This window comes from Taudactylus pleione, unplaced genomic scaffold, assembly GCF_031769625.1.
Source record: "Taudactylus pleione unplaced genomic scaffold, aTauple2 ptg000034l, whole genome shotgun sequence".
Taxonomy (NCBI): Eukaryota; Metazoa; Chordata; class Amphibia; order Anura; family Myobatrachidae; genus Taudactylus; species Taudactylus pleione.
Genome location: NW_028284436.1, coordinates 4,013,597 through 4,037,511, shown reverse-complemented (window position 1 = coordinate 4,037,511; position 23,915 = coordinate 4,013,597). Strand labels below are relative to the sequence as shown.

Genomic DNA, 23,915 nt, shown 5'->3' with positions numbered 1-23,915 from the left:
TTGCGGTAGGGTCTCGCTGCCGCAAGCCCTGGAGTGATTTTGTCTCTATCAGAGCCAAAAGCACTCCCATTTACATCACTAGTGATGTCAGTGGGGCCGGCCCCAGACGGTAGGCGTTCCCATAGGAACGCCTCCGTCTGGGCAGCCACGCCTCCGGCACGCCCACCAAAGGGGGCGTGCTGTCAATCACCATCGACAGCACGCCCCCTTTGGTGCGAGACCCATAAAGACGGCTTTGCCGTCGTTATTCGGGTCTCGCGCATGCGCACGACGGAGCCGCCTCCATCGTGTGCATGCGCACTTGGGCAACATCGACCCGCTTGCGAGTGGGTCTGAATCAGGCCCTGAATTCAATCCCCCACCTAGGTGTGCAACATTATGATTTCCAGCGCTTTCCCAAACGGTTGAACTTTCTTTTAAACAAAAACAAATATATGTTAGAATAAATTATAGACATTAGAGTGAGAATAATGAAAAGTCATACCGACAGCTCACTGACCAGGATTCCACTGCAGATTGCCAAACTAAATATTCTGAGCACACACACAACCTGGCAGTATTCTGTACATACATATGCACTAGATGGAGTCAGTCACTTTGTAGCTCTCGTCCAAATCAGCAGCATCACTATGAATGGACACCTGCTCAGAGACCAATCTCAGCGCAACATTTAGCTCTCACGCCATCAATGGCAATGAAACATATTATACCTTAACAATGCTGGGAAGTAAAAGCCATATTCAGTGCAGTACGCTATGCCGATGTTTTCGCAGTTGAGTGATAATCAGCAAACTGCGCATGCGTCTAAGGCAGGGTACACATCTAAACGACCGGCAATCGTGCCGATGTTCAGTGCGATTTGTCTTCATCCTGGACATCGCATGATTGCCGGTACACACTTAAAAGATTTAATGAAAGACGGAACAATCACTGTTCCGTCCTTCATTAACTTTAACAGGCTCACATGCGATATCGTGTGATTGACTGCGCAGCACAGCCAATCGCACGATATCGTATGCGACCGTGGGAACGCGCAAATTGGGCATACACTGCACGATATGCCCAATTTGTCGTTCCGATTTGGCTAAATCGGCCCGATATCGTCATGCGTCAAGTTACATTACCGTAGTCGCTCCCAGGGACTTTTCACTCGCAGTGTGATTGACAGTCTAGGAGCGTTCGGGGGAGGTAACGGGTATTGGTGGCAAAGAACACAGGTGTGTTGCGACCGTTTCAGGGGCATGTCACACCCTGCGCATGAGATCCCGTACAGTATGCAAGAAATACGGCTCCGATATCTCAGTTCTCACCGCCATCTTGCAGGGCAATAGATTCACTCAGGCTGCCGCAATAGAATGATCTGTGACCAATACTGTGTCTTTGTACGCAAACGCCATGAATTTTTACGCAGACACTTGGCTTTGCCAAACCGCCAGGTTAGGATATCGACACTGTCGGTATTTATCCTAACCCCTCCCCAGTGCCTAAACCTAACCTCCCCCCTAGTGCCTAACCCTAACAGTCCCCCTAACACCGCTACTTACCTTCGGAACGCCAGCAGTCGAGATGCCGGCGCCGGGATTCTCACATGTCGGGGTGCCGGCGCCGGTATACTGACCACAAGCCGTGTATTACCAAGCTAAATAATATACATGAAATAGCCGGGAGTGACCTCCAATGACCTCGGGGACACAAGTGAAGACAATAGTTAACCGCATGTCAAATGTATGAATCAAATCGCAATGATTCATTATGTAGTTATTTTACTAATTGCACAAGGTGTAAACAGGATCAGCTCATTATGGTTTTAATAAGATATCTTTAAACCGTGGCAAACCACATACAAAATTTATTACTCATGCAAAATAATTTCAGGGTTTAACAAATCTATAGTTAACTTTCTTGGTCTATAAAATGATGTTTCATTTCCTCATTTTTAGATTTGAAATGATAAATGACTAAACCAATTCTATTCCAATGCCAATTGGTACATGCAAATGGCGAGAGTTCTACTGCGATTTACAAAAGCACCCGAGTTCACATGATCAGCAAATCTAGGCCGGTTATGAGCTATGCCACATCACAGGTGATATCAAACCGCTGGCGCAATATTGAAAGTCTAAATTAACACTGATCGAAATCAGACAGATAATTACAGCATCGGTTGGTAAATGCAGCTGATATTCATTACCGGCCTGATGCAACAATCAGATCCCTGAGCAACATAGTAGCCAAAGTGGGAGTTGACTCTACACTGAAGTGGCAGTATCGGCTCACGATTCTATCCTGTCCAATCACGTGTTGAATAAATAATGCACCTCTTTATTCCCTATATAGAATTGGACAAGTTAAAAGACAAACATTAATCTGCCAGGCTTACAAAAGCTAAGGAGATTATCAAACTAGGTGTTCTAGCTGTATTGCTTTGCATAGGGACCCTGTCATGGGAGTGGTCCGTGTGACCAGCAGTGCTAAACAGACTGGTGGCAGCAGCACCTTCACCCACCACTCACACCAATGTCACTGTGTGCCCTGTGCACAGACTATGTAACCTCTCCTATTCACCCACCACTCACACCAATGTCACTGTGTGCCCTGTGCACAGACTGCTATGTAACCTGTCCTATTCACCCACCACTCACACCAATGTCACTGTGTGCCCTGTGCACAGACTGCTATGTAACCTCTCCTATTCACCCACCACTCACACCAATGTCACTGTGTGCCCTGTGCACAGACTGCTATGTAGCCTATCCTATTCACTCACCACTCACACCTATGTCACTGTGTGCCCTGTGCACAGACTGCTATGTAGCCTATCCTATTCACCAACCACTCACACCAATGTCACTGTGTGCCCTGTGCACAGATTGCTATGTAACCTCTCCTATTCACCCACCATTCACACCAATGTCACTGTGTGCCCTGTGCACAGACTGCTATGTAGCCTATCCTATTCACTCACCACTCACACCTATGTCACTGTGTGCCCTGTGCACAGACTGCTATGTAGCCTATCCTATTCACCAACCACTCACACCAATGTCACTGTGTGCCCTGTGCACAGACTGCTATGTAACCTCTCCTATTCACGCACCACTCACACCAATGTCACTGTGTGCCCTGTGCACAGACTGCTATGTAACCTCTCCTATTCACCCACCACTCACACCAATATCACTGTGTGCCCTGTGCAGACTGCTATGTAACCTTCCCTATTCACCCACCACTCACACCTATGTCACTGTGTGCCCTGCACAGACTGCTATGTAACCTCTCCTATTCACCCACCACTCACACCAATGTCACTGTGTGCCCTGTGCACAGACTGCTATGTAACCTCTCCTATTCACCCACCACTCACACCAATGTCACTGTGTGCCCTGTGCACAGACTGCTATGTAGCCTATCCTATTCACCCACCACTCACACCAATATCACTGTGTGCCCTGTGCACAGACTGCTAAGTAACCTCTCCTATTCACCCACCACTCACACCAATATCACTGTGTGCCCTGTGCACAGACTATGTAACCTCTCCTATTCACCCACCACTCACACCAATGTCACTGTGTGCCCTGTGCACAGACTGCTATGTAACCTATCCTATTCACCCACCACTCACACCAATATCACTGTGTGCCCTGTGCACACAATGCTATGTAGCCTATCCTATTCACCCACCACTCACACCAATATCACTGTGTGCCCTGTGCAGACTGCTATGTAACCTTCCCTATTCACCCACCACTCACACCTATGTCACTGTGTGCCCTGCACAGACTGCTATGTAACCTCTCCTATTCACCCACCACTCACACCAATGTCACTGTGTGCCCTGTGCAGACTGCTATGTAACCTTCCCTATTCACCCACCACTCACACCTATGTCACTGTGTGCCCTGCACAGACTGCTATGTAACCTCTCCTATTCACCCACCACTCACACCAATGTCACTGTGTGCCCTGTGCACAGACTGCTATGTAACCTCTCCTATTCACCCACCACTCACACCAATGTCACTGTGTGCCCTGTGCACAGACTGCTATGTAGCCTATCCTATTCACCCACCACTCACACCAATATCACTGTGTGCCCTGTGCACAGACTGCTAAGTAACCTCTCCTATTCACCCACCACTCACACCAATATCACTGTGTGCCCTGTGCACAGACTGCTATGTAACCTCTCCTATTCACCCACCACTCACACCAATATCACTGTGTGCCCTGTGCACAGACTGCTAAGTAACCTCTCCTATTCACCCACCACTCACACCAATATCACTGTGTGCCCTGTGCAGACTGCTATGTAACCTTCCCTATTCACCCACCACTCACACCTATGTCACTGTGTGCCCTGCACAGACTGCTATGTAACCTCTCCTATTCACCCACCACTCACACCAATGTCACTGTGTGCCCTGTGCAGACTGCTATGTAACCTTTCCTATTCACCCACCACTCACACCTATGTCACTGTGTGCCCTGCACAGACTGCTATGTAACCTCTCCTATTCACCCACCACTCACACCAATGTCACTGTGTGCCCTGTGCACAGACTGCTATGTAACCTCTCCTATTCACCCACCACTCACACCAATGTCACTGTGTGCCCTGTGCACAGACTGCTATGTAGCCTATCCTATTCACCCACCACTCACACCAATATCACTGTGTGCCCTGTGCACAGACTGCTAAGTAACCTCTCCTATTCACCCACCACTCACACCAATATCACTGTGTGCCCTGTGCACAGACTGCTATGTAACCTCTCCTATTCACCCACCACTCACACCAATGTCACTGTGTGCCCTGTGCACAGACTGCTATGTAACCTCTCCTATTCACCCACCACTCACACCAATGTCACTGTGTGCCCTGTGCACAGACTGCTATGTAGCCTATCCTATTCACCCACCACTCACACCAATATCACTGTGTGCCCTGTGCACAGACTGCTAAGTAACCTCTCCTATTCACCCACCACTCACACCAATATCACTGTGTGCCCTGTGCACAGACTGCTATGTAACCTCTCCTATTCACCCACCACTCACACCAATGTCACTGTGTGCCCTGTGCACAGACTGCTATGTAACCTCTCCTATTCACCCACCACTCACACCAATGTCACTGTGTGCCCTGTGCACAGACTGCTATGTAGCCTATCCTATTCACCCACCACTCACACCAATATCACTGTGTGCCCTGTGCACAGACTGCTAAGTAACCTCTCCTATTCACCCACCACTCACACCAATATCACTGTGTGCCCTGTGCACAGACTATGTAACCTCTCCTATTCACCCACCACTCACACCAATGTCACTGTGTGCCCTGTGCAGACTGCTATGTAACCTTCCCTATTCACCCACCACTCACACCTATGTCACTGTGTGCCCTGCACAGACTGCTATGTAACCTCTCCTATTCACCCACCACTCACACCAATGTCACTGTGTGCCCTGTGCACAGACTGCTATGTAACCTCTCCTATTCACCCACCACTCACACCAATGTCACTGTGTGCCCTGTGCACAGACTGCTATGTAGCCTATCCTATTCACCCACCACTCACACCAATATCACTGTGTGCCCTGTGCACAGACTGCTAAGTAACCTCTCCTATTCACCCACCACTCACACCAATATCACTGTGTGCCCTGTGCACAGACTGCTATGTAACCTCTCCTATTCACCCACCACTCACACCAATGTCACTGTGTGCCCTGTGCACAGACTGCTATGTAACCTCTCCTATTCACCCACCACTCACACCAATGTCACTGTGTGCCCTGTGCACAGACTGCTATGTAGCCTATCCTATTCACCCACCACTCACACCAATATCACTGTGTGCCCTGTGCACAGACTGCTAAGTAACCTCTCCTATTCACCCACCACTCACACCAATATCACTGTGTGCCCTGTGCACAGACTATGTAACCTCTCCTATTCACCCACCACTCACACCAATGTCACTGTGTGCCCTGTGCACAGACTGCTATGTAACCTATCCTATTCACCCACCACTCACACCAATATCACTGTGTGCCCTGTGCACACAATGCTATGTAGCCTATCCTATTCACCCACCACTCACACCAATATCACTGTGTGCCCTGTGCAGACTGCTATGTAACCTTCCCTATTCACCCACCACTCACACCTATGTCACTGTGTGCCCTGCACAGACTGCTATGTAACCTCTCCTATTCACCCACCACTCACACCAATGTCACTGTGTGCCCTGTGCACAGACTGCTATGTAACCTCTCCTATTCACCCACCACTCACACCAATGTCACTGTGTGCCCTGTGCACAGACTGCTATGTAGCCTATCCTATTCACCCACCACTCACACCAATATCACTGTGTGCCCTGTGCACAGACTGCTAAGTAACCTCTCCTATTCACCCACCACTCACACCAATATCACTGTGTGCCCTGTGCACAGACTGCTATGTAACCTCTCCTATTCACCCACCACTCACACCAATATCACTGTGTGCCCTGTGCACAGACTGCTAAGTAACCTCTCCTATTCACCCACCACTCACACCAATATCACTGTGTGCCCTGTGCAGACTGCTATGTAACCTTCCCTATTCACCCACCACTCACACCTATGTCACTGTGTGCCCTGCACAGACTGCTATGTAACCTCTCCTATTCACCCACCACTCACACCAATGTCACTGTGTGCCCTGTGCAGACTGCTATGTAACCTTCCCTATTCACCCACCACTCACACCTATGTCACTGTGTGCCCTGCACAGACTGCTATGTAACCTCTCCTATTCACCCACCACTCACACCAATGTCACTGTGTGCCCTGTGCACAGACTGCTATGTAACCTCTCCTATTCACCCACCACTCACACCAATGTCACTGTGTGCCCTGTGCACAGACTGCTATGTAGCCTATCCTATTCACCCACCACTCACACCAATATCACTGTGTGCCCTGTGCACAGACTGCTAAGTAACCTCTCCTATTCACCCACCACTCACACCAATATCACTGTGTGCCCTGTGCACAGACTGCTATGTAACCTCTCCTATTCACCCACCACTCACACCAATATCACTGTGTGCCCTGTGCACAGACTGCTAAGTAACCTCTCCTATTCACCCACCACTCACACCAATATCACTGTGTGCCCTGTGCAGACTGCTATGTAACCTTCCCTATTCACCCACCACTCACACCTATGTCACTGTGTGCCCTGCACAGACTGCTATGTAACCTCTCCTATTCACCCACCACTCACACCAATGTCACTGTGTGCCCTGTGCAGACTGCTATGTAACCTTTCCTATTCACCCACCACTCACACCTATGTCACTGTGTGCCCTGCACAGACTGCTATGTAACCTCTCCTATTCACCCACCACTCACACCAATGTCACTGTGTGCCCTGTGCACAGACTGCTATGTAACCTCTCCTATTCACCCACCACTCACACCAATGTCACTGTGTGCCCTGTGCACAGACTGCTATGTAGCCTATCCTATTCACCCACCACTCACACCAATATCACTGTGTGCCCTGTGCACAGACTGCTAAGTAACCTCTCCTATTCACCCACCACTCACACCAATATCACTGTGTGCCCTGTGCACAGACTGCTATGTAACCTCTCCTATTCACCCACCACTCACACCAATGTCACTGTGTGCCCTGTGCACAGACTGCTATGTAACCTCTCCTATTCACCCACCACTCACACCAATGTCACTGTGTGCCCTGTGCACAGACTGCTATGTAGCCTATCCTATTCACCCACCACTCACACCAATATCACTGTGTGCCCTGTGCACAGACTGCTAAGTAACCTCTCCTATTCACCCACCACTCACACCAATATCACTGTGTGCCCTGTGCACAGACTGCTATGTAACCTCTCCTATTCACCCACCACTCACACCAATGTCACTGTGTGCCCTGTGCACAGACTGCTATGTAACCTCTCCTATTCACCCACCACTCACACCAATGTCACTGTGTGCCCTGTGCACAGACTGCTATGTAGCCTATCCTATTCACCCACCACTCACACCAATATCACTGTGTGCCCTGTGCACAGACTGCTAAGTAACCTCTCCTATTCACCCACCACTCACACCAATATCACTGTGTGCCCTGTGCACAGACTATGTAACCTCTCCTATTCACCCACCACTCACACCAATGTCACTGTGTGCCCTGTGCAGACTGCTATGTAACCTTCCCTATTCACCCACCACTCACACCTATGTCACTGTGTGCCCTGCACAGACTGCTATGTAACCTCTCCTATTCACCCACCACTCACACCAATGTCACTGTGTGCCCTGTGCACAGACTGCTATGTAACCTCTCCTATTCACCCACCACTCACACCAATGTCACTGTGTGCCCTGTGCACAGACTGCTATGTAGCCTATCCTATTCACCCACCACTCACACCAATATCACTGTGTGCCCTGTGCACAGACTGCTAAGTAACCTCTCCTATTCACCCACCACTCACACCAATATCACTGTGTGCCCTGTGCACAGACTGCTATGTAACCTCTCCTATTCACCCACCACTCACACCAATGTCACTGTGTGCCCTGTGCACAGACTGCTATGTAACCTCTCCTATTCACCCACCACTCACACCAATGTCACTGTGTGCCCTGTGCACAGACTGCTATGTAGCCTATCCTATTCACCCACCACTCACACCAATATCACTGTGTGCCCTGTGCACAGACTGCTAAGTAACCTCTCCTATTCACCCACCACTCACACCAATATCACTGTGTGCCCTGTGCACAGACTATGTAACCTCTCCTATTCACCCACCACTCACACCAATGTCACTGTGTGCCCTGTGCACAGACTGCTATGTAACCTATCCTATTCACCCACCACTCACACCAATATCACTGTGTGCCCTGTGCACACAATGCTATGTAGCCTATCCTATTCACCCACCACTCACACCAATATCACTGTGTGCCCTGTGCAGACTGCTATGTAACCTTCCCTATTCACCCACCACTCACACCTATGTCACTGTGTGCCCTGCACAGACTGCTATGTAACCTCTCCTATTCACCCACCACTCACACCAATGTCACTGTGTGCCCTGTGCACAGACTGCTATGTAACCTCTCCTATTCACCCACCACTCACACCAATGTCACTGTGTGCCCTGTGCACAGACTGCTATGTAGCCTATCCTATTCACCCACCACTCACACCAATATCACTGTGTGCCCTGTGCACAGACTGCTAAGTAACCTCTCCTATTCACCCACCACTCACACCAATATCACTGTGTGCCCTGTGCACAGACTGCTATGTAACCTCTCCTATTCACCCACCACTCACACCAATATCACTGTGTGCCCTGTGCACAGACTGCTAAGTAACCTCTCCTATTCACCCACCACTCACACCAATATCACTGTGTGCCCTGTGCAGACTGCTATGTAACCTTCCCTATTCACCCACCACTCACACCTATGTCACTGTGTGCCCTGCACAGACTGCTATGTAACCTCTCCTATTCACCCACCACTCACACCAATGTCACTGTGTGCCCTGTGCAGACTGCTATGTAACCTTCCCTATTCACCCACCACTCACACCTATGTCACTGTGTGCCCTGCACAGACTGCTATGTAACCTCTCCTATTCACCCACCACTCACACCAATGTCACTGTGTGCCCTGTGCACAGACTGCTATGTAACCTCTCCTATTCACCCACCACTCACACCAATGTCACTGTGTGCCCTGTGCACAGACTGCTATGTAGCCTATCCTATTCACCCACCACTCACACCAATATCACTGTGTGCCCTGTGCACAGACTGCTAAGTAACCTCTCCTATTCACCCACCACTCACACCAATATCACTGTGTGCCCTGTGCACAGACTGCTATGTAACCTCTCCTATTCACCCACCACTCACACCAATATCACTGTGTGCCCTGTGCACACAATGCTATGTAGCCTCTCCTATTCAAGTCAATGTGGGCTCAAAGCACCTTCCCCCCCGCCCCTTACCGGTCGCACGCATGGCGCCACATCTATCTCTTGCATTGATGAGGTCAATACATTTTTTTTATTTATTTTTTTTGCTCAGCTTTAACTTGACGGATGGTGATGAAGCAAAGTGCAGGTTATTTCTAGGAGTTGCCACTACAAAGTGATGCAGCTTTCATGAAAATGGGTTTAGTAGTTTTTGCGCCAACTTGAAATCATCCTTAGAGGCACATAGCCCATACAGAAAGCGCTCGTAGAGTGAGCACGCATGATCATAGGAAATTAAAACTGCCGATCCTTAAAACGGAAAAAAAAAAATTGTAACAACCAGTTATTCATGTCAGATATCATATATCCAATACCTCTCAAACATTAGCATTTTTAGTAAAATGATGGGGAAAAATTATATATAAATCAACTTCTTTTTTTTGTTCAAAACTTCATGCAGAATAAAATTATCCCATTCAAGCACATCAAACATAATGAGATGAATATGGATAGTCACTGAATATGCAAATAATGCAGACAAAAAAAAGTAATAATTAAATATACACTATGTGTGATTGCAATCAGCTGGCAAAGCGACAGAAGTGACAATACTGAGGGTCATGTTCACCCAAGGAGACAGTCTCAACTCACACTGTGCAGGCTTCACTTATGGTAACAAACGAACTCAAAGTGATTACCCCATATTAACGTGAACACTGTAGTAACCAAAGCCAACTGGTTTCATCATTATACTTTTGAAAAAATTAAATAAAATAATACCCTTCAAAATTAGTATCAAATACTTGCTATATAAATAAGCGTTCGCTAGGCTGTTTCAGCAGGGCGCCGTACTCTGCCCTATTTCTAAAGGGTAGATAGCAACATGCCGTCCGGCACGGCGCCCCGCTGAAACATCCTGCGGGTTCTGTCCCCTCCCGCGGGCTGCAGTGTCCTGTGGGTGGGGCAAACGGTGGTGCAGCAGTCACCGCCGGTGAATGGATGCTGGGCGCATGCACCCGGCATCCATTCACAGTGACCGCAGCGCTTGGGGGCTGCCCGGCATGTCCGTAAGTGCCGGGCACGCCCCGAAGACTAACTAAAAGGGGATGCTTCATAAAGACATGCCCCCTTTTCCTTGGCCACGCACTCTTTTTGGAAGAGAGTGCCTTCGCCGAGCGGAGAAGTGCCCTTTCTCTAGTGCCGGCGCCCTGCAGTCGATTTTGTAAACATTGCGGGTTTCCAGCAATTTGAAAACGACTGCAAATTGAACAAAAATAAATCTCACTTTTACCAAAGTGCACCCTATTATATTTCCCCCCTGGTCTAAAACAGTATCTCAAAGAGATTCAATTAAAAGCCAAGCAGTGTCGGGTCTCTCTAAAGAGAGAGCTGGATTGTGATGAAGGGGACCAGAAGGGGTCCCAGTTATATTCAAGTGCATGGACTTTAACTACAGCAAATGGTGGAGGTCGGAGAACCCAAGGGAGTGGTCCCCTCCAAAGCACTTTATTATAGTAAGGTTAAGGAAATTAGATTGAACTAAAAAAAAGTGGGAACACCTTTACTGAAAGACCTTATTGAGGTATCTCCAAGTCTGACAGAAGAACCATAGCTTCTAGCCAAAAAACAATACAAAATCTGTAAAACTATCACGGGGGGGGGGGGCAATAGGCAATAAATAAATGTAATATCATATATACACAATATTTCACCACCACCTTCGAAAAATTACCGTAATCACTTTTTTCTTAGGCTTCCAAAACCTTTAGCAACTCTGTTAGCTCCTGCGGGCGCAAAAGCTAAGGGAGCACCAATTTTTGGACACAACCTCCTGAAGAGTGATAAGGAATATGCGATAAGAAATGTACAATAAGTCCGTGGTTAGGGTGCGGTAACCAGGACTTTAGACGGGTTTAGCAGTTTTACTTGATTAAAACCTGTCTAATAGGGAGCAACAAGCTCAATAATTAATGGGCATCCAAAAACAATTGGAATTGCTACATTGGGCACCCATTAAAATAGCACAGTGAAAAAAGAACAATTGTATCGCCCCCTTATAATGTGGACGTGCCGTTCGGTTCTCCAGAAATCCGAATTCACCCAAATTTCATGAATCCGGTTCTGATCTCCTGAGGAAATCCGTATAAATCGGAGTGTCGGTTCTGATCTTTTTGTGGTACAGAATTCTGATTTTAATTCCGAATTTTGGTTTTGGATTGCATAAATTACATGATTTTAGCAGTTTTAAAAAAAAAAAAAAAAAACTTTTCTTCAGTTAAAAAATAAAATAAAAACCCAGATCCAAAAGAAAAACACTGGGGTCAGCGCACATCTCTATTAGAATGCAAGTTCTCTCATGAGCAGGGCCCTCCTAACCTTTCTTTTCATGTCTGTGTTTGTTATCTACCTTGAATGTCCCTATTTTATGCACAGTATATCCTGCTCTCCCCAGTGTCTGCCACTGCAGAGCACTGTGACACCTTACAAATCATCAACAATGATAATAGTAATAATAATAATAATAATAAACACTTTATTTAAACATTATCCGTTTATATGCTTTTACTGAATTGTATATAGTTTAAATATTAAATGTACGTATTGACATAACACAAATACTGTAAATATAATGGGAAATATTTTTTTCACTTAACATTTTCTATTCTATTAATCCATTTACATTGGTCTCTATTCAATTGAACATGAATTAAATAGCGCCGGGAGGGAGCTCCCGAAGCTATTCAATTCAGCTCGCTGTTAAATCGGAGAATGCCCGGTCTCCCGCCCCTCACGCCTTAAACAGGCTGTTTAGTCATGAGAACGGAGATTCTCCGACTAAACTTCCCGGCGAGATGCTGTTTCTGCGGCGCCAAGGGCATCGCGCCTGTACTTGTCGGATTTCTGCTCGCACCCCTAGAGGGGTGCGAGAAGAAGTCCTTAACAGCGCGCTGAATTGAATAGCTCCGGGAGCTCCCTCCCGGCGCTATTTAATTCGCGTTCGATGGAATCAAGCCCATAGATTTTCTTAACAACACAGTAATTCCCGGATCCCCCTCTCCTCTACGCTTGTAACGTATTTGCACATTATTACCATGTCGCTCCTGCTTACCCTCACTGGGCTGTTAGAAAGGACCCTTGCATTAGTGTGTCTGGATCCTGCTGGCTGTGGCAGGCATTCGGGTCATGGGGTACCTTTGCCACAGACCCAGCGCAGCGCTCACTTGTGAACTTATGTGGCACGTTTGGCATGTTTTTCTGACTTGGGGCAATTACCTGCAGTCGTTTTGAAGCCACAATACACTATTTCCTGATATGTGCTACTAGTTTTACCCACATGCACTTGTGTGATATACAGCTGATATTAGTCACTAGTAGTAAATGGTCTCCATTCATCACAGAAGCATTTCCATTATTATATAAATTAAACAGGTGTACCACAGCCTATGTTACACTGATGAAGTATGTTATGGGCTGTGGAGTGTTCCTGGTGTGGAAGCCCTACTACTACTATGAGTATTTGTGATTTGAGTCTAAAGCTGGCCACACACACAGCGATATTTTACCCGATCTGACAGATTCCGACACATTGGAACCACAGATCGTGTAAAATATGGCCAAATCGTGAGTCCCCACTCACGATCATGATGCGGTGCGCGTCCCCGCTGGTTGCACATCGCATCGTCAGATCTGCCGTGCAGTAGGGCAGATCTGACAATCTAGGACCCGATGCACTGTGATAGTCTGGATGCAGAAGAGATCATATTAAGATTGGACACCAAATCGTGTGCAGATCGTGTGCAGAGCTGCCGGGGAGAGTTTCAAGGGAAATCGTACACATCGCTATGTGTGTGGCCAGCTTAACAGAAATATATTATCCTTCCTTTCAAGTTTTTTGTTTGTCTACATTTATTATTTACATATGTTGCATAACTATGTATCATTGGGATATTCTCTGAGCAGATTAGATTTGTCCAAGTACCAATAGTAAATATGAAGTCTATTTTCTTTTTGAGCAGTCTGACAATAGATATGTACAGGTTGTACTGATTTGTGTGAGTTTAAAAAAAAAAAAAGTCACCCAGCTGTGTACACTCATTCATATTCCTCATAATTGTTACAACTGAATTATATGTGTGTCGGTTGTTACCAATGGCATTAGGGGGTTTTCTCTTCACTGGGCCAAATGTAAATATGTGCATTAGATCTGGACAAGTAATAGTATTATCATATTTTCGATGCGATTGCTCGTATGACTTAACTCCCGATTTGAAGTGTCGATCATGGTGCCGACACACACACACACACACACACACACACACACTTGCGATCCTTCTATCCTTGGCAGCCGACATATAAAAACAAAACGGTGGTATAAGCATACACAAGGTACAGAGTCACGGCGGCAGTCACAGCGAGGGTTCTTCTTCAAGGAACGGAGCGTAATTAAAACAAGCATCCTGAACTCGCATCGCCATTTTCCATAACAAGTGCGAGGATTGAGGGCCTGATTCAGACCCGCTCACAAGCGGGTCGATGGTGGCCCAGTGCGCACGCCCGGCGTGCGCGAGCCCTGGAGCGAGCGCAAAAAGCACTCGCTCCGTGGCTCACTACAAAAGGGGCGGCTGTCGATGTTGATCGACCGCTCGCCCCGTTTTGTAGGCGTGGCCGGGGGTGGCTTCACAAACGGAGGCGTTCCCATGCGAATGCCTGCCGTTTGTGGGCGGCCCCACTGACATCACCAGTGATGTCAGTGGGAGAGCTTCCGGCTCTATTAGAGCCAGAAGCTCTCTGGGGCTTGAGGCCACGAGACCCTACCACAAGGGTCTTGTCGCAAGGCCGAGGGTCGCGATGGTCTTGACCATCGCGACCATCATCCTGGACGCTCGCATAAGCTGTGGGCGGTAACCCACAGCTATGCGAGCGGCCAAGAGGCCGCCACCAAAAAACCAAGCGCCCGCCCTGATACAGAGCGAGCGCTCGCTTTTTGCGAGTGCCTCTGAATCAGGGCCTGAGTACGTACTGCAGCTAGGCCGGTTGCCCTTGTATTGGTACACATCACTACTTACCTGCTAGTGGGTGGAACTACATATACCAGCAAGCCCTGGTCAACAAATTGATTTGGTGGGCAAGCCCTGGTACATCTTATACCAATAGGAAAAGGTCGCTGTATTGTGTACTGAATAATGAAAACGGGCAGAACGAGCAAAATAAGGCCAAATGTTTGAATGCAGGAGAGTGCGACGCAGCACAATTCTCTGCTTGAGTTTAATTATACACACCCACACCTACAGGAACACTTGAAGGAACGGTCGCAGGAATAGTCGAATGTGCGAACATGCAAGACTATTCCTTCGACCAGACAGTAGAATCGGATGAAAATTAAACCATACATAAGATGAGATTCCTTCGTAACACAGATAGAAACACGATCAAAGGTGCACATACACTTAACAAGGATTAGTGAGATGGGGGAAAAATACAAACATTACAAACTGAAAAAGTATTAGGGGTAAATTTACTAAGTTGGGAGTTCTATTAAGAAGTGATGTTGCCCATAGCAACCAATCAGATTCTACTTCTCATTTATCTAGCACCTTCTAGAAGATAATACCTGGAATCTGATTGGTTGCTATGGGCAACATAATATCTTAATAGAACTCCCATCTTAGTAAATTTACCCCTTATTCAATATGTGAGCAAAAAGTCCGTGCTGGACTTTTCGCTCCATATCGGTGGTTTGACGGGGATAAAGTATCGGGCGCGCGCGGAAAGGTATCAGGAATTATCAGGAAAGCATCCAGGGACCCCCTAATGATGTCCTGACATGGGGGATCATTATGGGCACCCCCGTTTTGGCCTGCGAAAGGTAAATATGGGTTTTATATAGCCGCGGCAGGTGTTTTTTTCCCGACAGGGAAGAAGGGGTGAAGAAGGGCACTTTTTTTTTTTGTAAAAAAAAAACTAAACTAGGTGCATCAAATTTGGGGTACATGAAAATGGGTGCAAGCACATTTTTAAGTCCCTAAGGTGCATTTTTAAAATTCTTCAAAAATGCACCTGCCGCTACTACCCGCAATGAAGAAAACACCTGCCGCATACTTGGGAACCCCCATCCCCCCACCAGAATTAATTTCGTTAGTTTCAAACTTGTTCCGCATATTTGTTTATTTTTTCACACCAAATTTTACATTTTTTGGGGTTTCCCGTTTTGTTTTTTTTTATTAAACTTTTTTTGACACAGATCTTTTTTTGGGGACTCTCCCAGGGATGCGGGCTATTTTTTTTATACCTGCACCCCTAAACCCCAATTCTGCACTTTTTTTGCCACCTATTCAGTGGTGTAAAGTAAAGTTATCCCCGTTTTTTTTCAAAGGCTTTTCGCACCGGCAAAAAGTCTTTGAAATTGAATACGGGGATAATAGAAATAGGTGAAAATGACGTCATCGGCCTTTTCGCTTCAAATTGAATATGGCTTTTAGTCTCAATACAAAATCAATTTCATCAGGCTAAAATACAGAACATCCAAGATTAAAGTTCATTTACTGTATTCACACCAACAGAGAGAAAGACAAAATAAAAATACTGATCCGCTGTTTGCAAGTACAGCTTTCCAGAATAGACACATTTTGCCAGACCTAACATAACAATGGGAACTTGGAAAGCGTCCGGGTGTTCTGGCTGAACAGATCACATGCAGAACCTTCCTGAAAGCGGCTAGGACTTCTCTACAGTAAAACAAAAGAACTGATCTTCCAAATCTAAAAACAAACTGGAGTTATGCACATTGTATCTTTTAGAAAGAACGTGGTCATGAAAAGAAAAAAAAAGGTTTTATGTTTATAAACGTAGGACACTTATCTATAACATTTTAAATCAAGGTTTTTTATTTGTTTGTTTTTTTCATTTGGTATCAAAGGGCTGCATCCCAGAGGGACTGAACATTATGGGTAGCTCTCTCTCCAGGCTACAGGAGGGGTGTGCAAGAAGATTCCAGATGCACAAAAAGTATTATATTTACAAACAAATTGAACGTGACATTTTTTTCAACGTATTCGCCAGAGGAGTCTATGCAAAGCTGCATGCGCAACACTAATAGCAATGTCATACACAGGCAACAGATTGCTTTTTGAATGAACACACAGACACACAAATAACAGTAAAGCGCCACAATCTATGCACTACCCTATAGATTGTAGGCTCACGAGCAGAGCCCTCTGCAAAAACACTCAGAGACAAATGTAATATGCAGGAGTTGGCGCGACAATCATTAGATTTAAAGCAGCAATTAGTTTAAAGGCAGCACCAAGTTGGTTTTGCCATTAAACTAATTGCAGCTTTAAATCTAATGATTATCTCGCCTGAATTGCGCTGGCTATTGCATTTGGCCCTCAGCTGTTTTTTTTTTATTTTTTACAGTGTAAAGCGTTAAGCTGGAGCCACATAAATAAATGTTAATGTGGCCACGGTAAGCACCTATTGTTTTCAGCTTAGAGGACAGTGAAAAGCTTTTATGACTGGCTGAGAAGAAACATCTGCAGCTCTAGCAATAATAAAAAAAAAAATTAGGTTTCTAGCGCAAAATATAATTTACATTAACAAAGCTACAATATAAACGGTTTACTTCTACAGTATAATTCTAAAAGATAGTTTTGGGTGGAATAAAGGCAATCATTATTTAACATTTTTATTTAAATAGCGCACACATATTCCACATCACCGTACAGAAACTATTTAGTCATTTGCAGTAGTCTGTCCCAGTGGAGCTTACAATCCATATTCCCTGCTACTGTACATGTACACGCACATATATACCAGTAGCCAACCAGTATGTTTTTGGATTGTGGGCACCTGAAGGAAAACCATACAATCACGTGGAAACCATACAAACTACACACAGATAGGGCTTCAGTGGGAAGAACGCAAGACCAAAATGCTATGAAGCATCTGACTTGCCTTCCTCAATGCTTTGGTGCATTGCTTGCCTGCCTTCAAGTTAACTGAAATCACACGCGCACACAGGGGGGGTTTCCAAGTACCTACAAACCCCCCCCCCTGCCCGTTGTGCTCCATTCACCACTGGCCCGAGCGGCTGAGCAATTTTTCTTTTTTTTTTTTTCCCAGAGTCCCGACTGCCTGGAATGGCTGTAGGGGGAGCTCAGCGCGCAAGCCCCTCCCAGTCAGTTCCCGCATAGGGGCACCATCGTAACCGGCATCTGAGGATGAGCGCGCCTGCTGCCGGGTGACACATTGTGTAATCCACTGTTGCCAGCGCTGTCGAGTCCCGTAGCCGCACGCCGTGGGTGGAGGTGCGTGGGGAGGGGGGGGTTGAGTGGGTGGGCGGGGGTGGTGCCAGACAGTATTTATTTGGCTAAGTCTGTATTCATGTTCTTAGGTAAGCGCTGGCTGCGCTGCAGTGTGTGTCTGTGTTAGTGTATGTGTTTGTGTGCATGAGTGTGTCTGTCAGTGTGTGTCTGTGTATGTGTTAGTGTAAGTGTTTGTGTGCATGAGTGTGTCTGTCAGTGTGTGTATGTATCTGTGTGTCTGTGTGTGTGTGTGTGTGTGTGTGTGTGTGTATGTGTGTAGGCTAAGGGAGGGGAGTGAGAAAAGCATGGCAAGAGATTCAGTTCAGGACTTGGAGTATGAACACTGTAGAGCAATTTATTATAAAAGTGTTAGTATTAGGGACTACTACAGGGGGCATTATATAAGGGGCACTACTGGGGTACAGCATAGTGGGGACTATATAAGGGCCACTACATAGGGGCACGACTACTGCGGGCACTACATAGAGGGGTACTATATAAGGGGCACTACTGGAGGGCACTGTATAAGGGGCACTACTGGGAGCACTGCATAGGCAGGACTATTACTGGGGGCACTGTATAAGGGGCACTGCATAGGGGCATCACTACTGCAGACACTACATAGGGAGCACTGTATAAGGGGCATTACTGGGGGCATCTATATATTTATTTGTGGCTAGATGTTTTTTCATTAACCAAGAATTTGGAAACCCCCCTTTCAAAATCCTGCGTTTGCCACTGGAAATGGTGACTCCTAAATCCCTCTCCTCCTGTGTATTTTCCAAAATAGTGTCCTTGATACTATATTTAGCCTTTGGGTTATTGAGATCCAAGTGCATGATTTAACATTTATTGACAGTGTAGCTGCCATGTTCTTGCCCATTCCTCTAGTCTACCCAGATCCTCAGTCATTTGTTTTACCCCTCCTGGTGTGTCTGCCCTGTTGCATACTTTTGTGTCATCTGCAAAAAGGCATTACTTATTTGCATTTACTTCCCGCTCTGGCAGGGGCCGCACTGATAATACGGGTCCCAAGCCAGCGTTCTGCTCTTCGGCTGAAGCAGCGTTTGAAAACTTTTTTTTCTTACTTTACATAGGATTATAAACTGAAATAATCAATTTTTGATGATCGCAATAAATGGATAATTACACTTTTTAACTCTGAAACCAATTAATCCATATATTCTATCGGCCAGGATCACCAAATCATCTATGTTACTCTGCCAGCACATACATGCCATATGCTCAATGGCTGATGTCCAATTGATTCACATCCATGATGCATATATGGAATGTTTTGCTATGTAGATATAAGGCATGCGTGTGAAATATTGGCAGAAATAAGTCATACTCCATATGCAATTCCTACTAACAGGCAATCTGTGCTACGTCAGCTGTTGCAGAGGGGACATTTCCAGGACAGACTGACAATGGCTTGCAGGGGGTGCTGGGATTTGTAGTTCCCTAACAGCATGAAAGCCACAGGTTGCCTAAATCTGCTATTAAATACACGGCTATTAATTAAAAGTGGTTAGACATAGCAAATATGATTAAGCTCTTAGATAGCAAATACTTGAAAATTAAATGTACTTTAACTAGAATCCACTGTGACAGGCAAATAACATTTCAATTACGTGGTGGCAAGCCACATTAACTTGTGCTACCAGAATAGGAAGTGAATATAATCTCAATTGAAAGTGATCACTTTTAAAAGCAAGATATTGACAGTCTGGTGTTGGAGGGAAGCAGTGAAGAGTCTGGAACTAGGCAGTAGCAATACAAGGAGGGGGGCGGTGAGTGTGCGGATTGGCTGGAGATGGCCTTCCTGTGCTGGGGGAAAAGGCGCGCCTTACAGGCCATTCCAATGGGATGAGCCACCACAACAATCTCACACACAGTGCCTGGAGCAGGAGGGAGACACATCTGTGCAGCAATAAGACAGTTGACCAACTTCTTATGAGACTTGCTGCCACAGTACTGTGTTATAATTTGATTGCCACATGAAGCCACTTCCTCTTGTGACACGTTCAAAAGAAAAAAATAAAGGCTGTGGGAATCATAATACAGATGTTCAAGGAAGTGTGCACTGTAATTGCAGAATTGAGCGATTTGCAATTATTTGCTTTACTGTTAACAGCTACCACATAACTTCTTGAAAAGAAAAAAAATGTCTGCAAAGGACTGTCCTTACGCCAGTCTCCTACGCTTTCATTTTACCGAATGCGATTCCATCTTCCCTGAAATGCCTGTGTATAAGCTCACACAATAAGAAGGCCTGATATCCTGGATTGTAAGATTTAATATCCTCTATAGGAGAAGCTGTCAGTTTTCCCCAGCTATGCAGCAAATGTAATGACTCAATGCAGGCTGGCTGGTTACTCACAATGGCATCACATGTATTTCCTATGTATACCTCTTACCTCTCAGTCTGTTAATACGCTGTCTTTTATTACTGTGTTTGCCCCCAATTGTAAAGTGCCACGGAATATGCTGGTGCTCGTATAAAGTAAATAAATGTCTCATTTGCAAACACACCATACTTGCACAATGAACATACTTGTTAATGGGTGCATACATAACTCAGACATACAATAACATGTTATAGATTTGTCATTAACTGCTAGTTCTTCACACTAGGTGACCAGCTGATCGTAAAAGAATGATAACAACTGTTGCAGAACCTCTTGGCAATGGTAATGTCATACTTATGCCATTATGCCAGCTCCATCATAAGAAGATTATCCCTGGGCAGTCAGGGTCTTTGTAACTGGAAACATCCCTATTTTGTTGCTCTCGATTTGTTTATGGCCTGAGTAAACACCAAGTTCCCCGATTTCCACAGGTTGTCATTTCCCAAATGATGGGAGCCTTAAGGGGCCTATCCATTAGCAGATCTTTCTCCAACGATGAAAGACAAAAGATTATCCCTTGAAAATTCCTGGGGCTGCAGTGACAGATATCGGTCATGTACATGACAGATTTTTGCAAACGACGAACGATATTGTATGACATCATTCAGGGAGTGGATTTTTTTTTAATGTTTCTATGAATTTTCATTAAAAATATTGTTGGTCGTTCGTCGTTTACCACTTATAAACTGCCAGATATTTCTAATATCTGGCAGCGATAAGCGATACTTGACCAACATGTTGGAGAGACGAAAAACACAATTTATCGGCCGCGGGAGTGCGCATCTGTCATCGTTCAGGGCCTATCCATTAGCAGATGAATTGAACGACTGAACGATATATCGTTCAATTTATCTGCTAATGGATACACCCCTTTAAGCTAGGTACACACACTAAGATTTGTCAAACAATGGGAACGACTAGACTAATTTTGACAAAATGATCCAAAAATTGGCCGATGTACAGCGCACATACTATGCAATGATCGTTTAGTTCTAACATACCGTTTGATTCCAGATCGTCTCGTCTCTGTAGGTGAATGCTAATTAATTAGCAGACATCAGCCAGGGTCCGTACACACTGCATTTTCTGAATGATAGCAAAATGACATGAACGACAGTGTGTGCAGCACGCGCTATATCGCGAGCTGATCTGGCGGGTTTTGGAACGACCGTCGGGCCCTGGTGCAGCGTACACACTTCACAGTTACCGGGCCAATGAGTCAAGATCTGTCAGGTCGGCCCGGAAATTGCATAGTATATACCTAGCTTTACTGTTATGCTAAAGAAATTCTGAAGAGGTTCTGCAGCAGCTCAGTGACAAGATACAGAACAAGATGGGAATTCAGATAAACCTCCTGACAGCCTGAGGCCTGGACAGTGCAGAGCACTCTCAGCCTGGACAGATCAGTGGACAGTGCAGAGCACTCAGCCTGGACAGAGCAGTGGACAGTGCAGAGCACTCAGCCTGGACAGAGCAGTGGACAGTGCAGAGCACTCTCAGCCTGGACAGAGCAGTGGACAGTGCAGAGCACTCTCAGCCTGGACAGAGCAGTGGACAGTGCAGAGCACTCTCAGCCTGGACAGAGCAGTGGACAGTGCAGAGCACTCTCAGCCTGGACAGAGCAGTGGACAGTGCAGAGCACTCTCAGCCTGGACAGAGCAGTGGACAGTGCAGAGCACTCTCAGACTGGACAGAGCAGTGGACAGTGCAGAGCACTCTCAGACTGGACAGAGCAGTGGACAGTGCAGAGCACTCTCAGCCTGGACAGAGCAGTGGACAGTGCAGAGCACTCACCCTCAGCATGGACAGTGCAGATCACTCTCAGCCTGGACAGAGCAGTGGACAGTGCAGAGCACTCTCAGCCTGGACAGAGCAGTGGACAGTGCAGAGCACTCTCAGCCTGGACAGAGCAGTGGACAGTGCAGAGCACTCTCAGCCTGGACAGAGCAGTGGACAGTGCAGAGCACTCAGCCTCACCATGGACAGTGCAGAGCACTCTCAGCCTGGACAGAGCAGTGGACAGTGCAGAGCACTCAGCCTCACCATGGACAGTGCAGAGCACTCTCAGCCTGGACAGAGCAGTGGACAGTGCAGAGCACTCACCCTCAGCATGGACAGTGCAGAGCACTCTCAGCCTGGACAGAGCAGTGGACAGTGTAGAGCACTCACCCTCAGCATGGACAGTGCAGAGCACTCTCAGCCTGGACAGAGCAGTGGACAGTGCAGAGCACTCACTCTCAGCCTGGACAGAGCAGTGGACAGTGCAGAGCACTCACTCTCAGCCTGGACAGAGCAGTGGACAGTGCAGAGCACTCACTCTCAGCCTGGACAGAGCAGTGGACAGTGCAGAGCACTCACTCTCAGCCTGGACAGAGAAGTGGACAGTGCAGAGCACTCTCAGCCTGGACAGAGCAGAAATTAGCAGACACCTATGCAGGGCTATAATACTGTATATGACACATATGAGAGTAATGCTGATGATACTACATCAGACACACAGCCGGGAAGGAAGCATGCCAGCCCCGCAGTGAGAGAGCAGCAGGCACAATAGGAGTCTGTGGAACTTCCTGCACTCACCCACTCCATACTTCTCTTCTCTCTTGGTGGGGACCCAGCGGCTCATGGTTGCAGCTCCCCCCGCACCCAGTCACATCCACCCCGGCATGGGGGACACGCAGCTCATACGGGGTAACTATAGGGGACACAAATACTAAAAATAGGGAGAAAAAGAAGAAGTGGGAATAAAATAAATAAGTTTGTGTCAGTGCGGGAGCCGGGGGGAGGAGAGGGGGGAGGAGGCGGCCCAGCCCGGCTGGCGTGTCAGGGCTTTCCTGCTGGGGCTGCCCCTCCCAGGCTCCGGGAAGAATGGCGGCAGCAGGGAAGGGGGGAGTGAGGAGGAGGCGCTCTCAGGGCGCCATGTCCCAGCCCCTCTCAGTCTCTGACATCTGGGGACCAGGGCCGGGGATCTACGTCACCGCCGGGATGAGGGGGAGAGCGGTCCTGGGGGTTCTCTGGGGTCAGTGTGTGAGGGACACCTCTGCCCTCCTTCATTGTCCGCTTTCCCGACCCTGACATAAGTTTATCTAACTCCTATGATAGCCCACCCCATATTCCATAGTGTACCTCCCGATATTTAGGCATGAAAAATCGGGATGTGCCCCGCCCACTTCATGGCTTAAC

General features: G+C 46.9%; 1 protein-coding gene across 2 annotated transcripts in view; it reads right to left on the bottom strand.

Moving 5' to 3' along the window:
- The window catches only part of DOCK1 (dedicator of cytokinesis 1), a 431,183-nt gene extending 407,532 nt beyond the window's left edge, over positions 1-23,651 (bottom strand). Inside the window, exon 1 of one of the 2 annotated variants that reach the window (XM_088452203.1) lies at positions 23,313-23,651. In XM_088452203.1, the coding sequence (XP_088308329.1) occupies positions 23,313-23,358 (46 nt within the window). In that variant the 5' untranslated portion in view covers positions 23,359-23,651. The remainder of the gene's footprint in view (positions 1-23,312) is intronic. The other variant, XM_088452204.1, reaches the window with a different exon arrangement.
- Between the last annotated feature and the right edge of the window lie 264 nt (positions 23,652-23,915).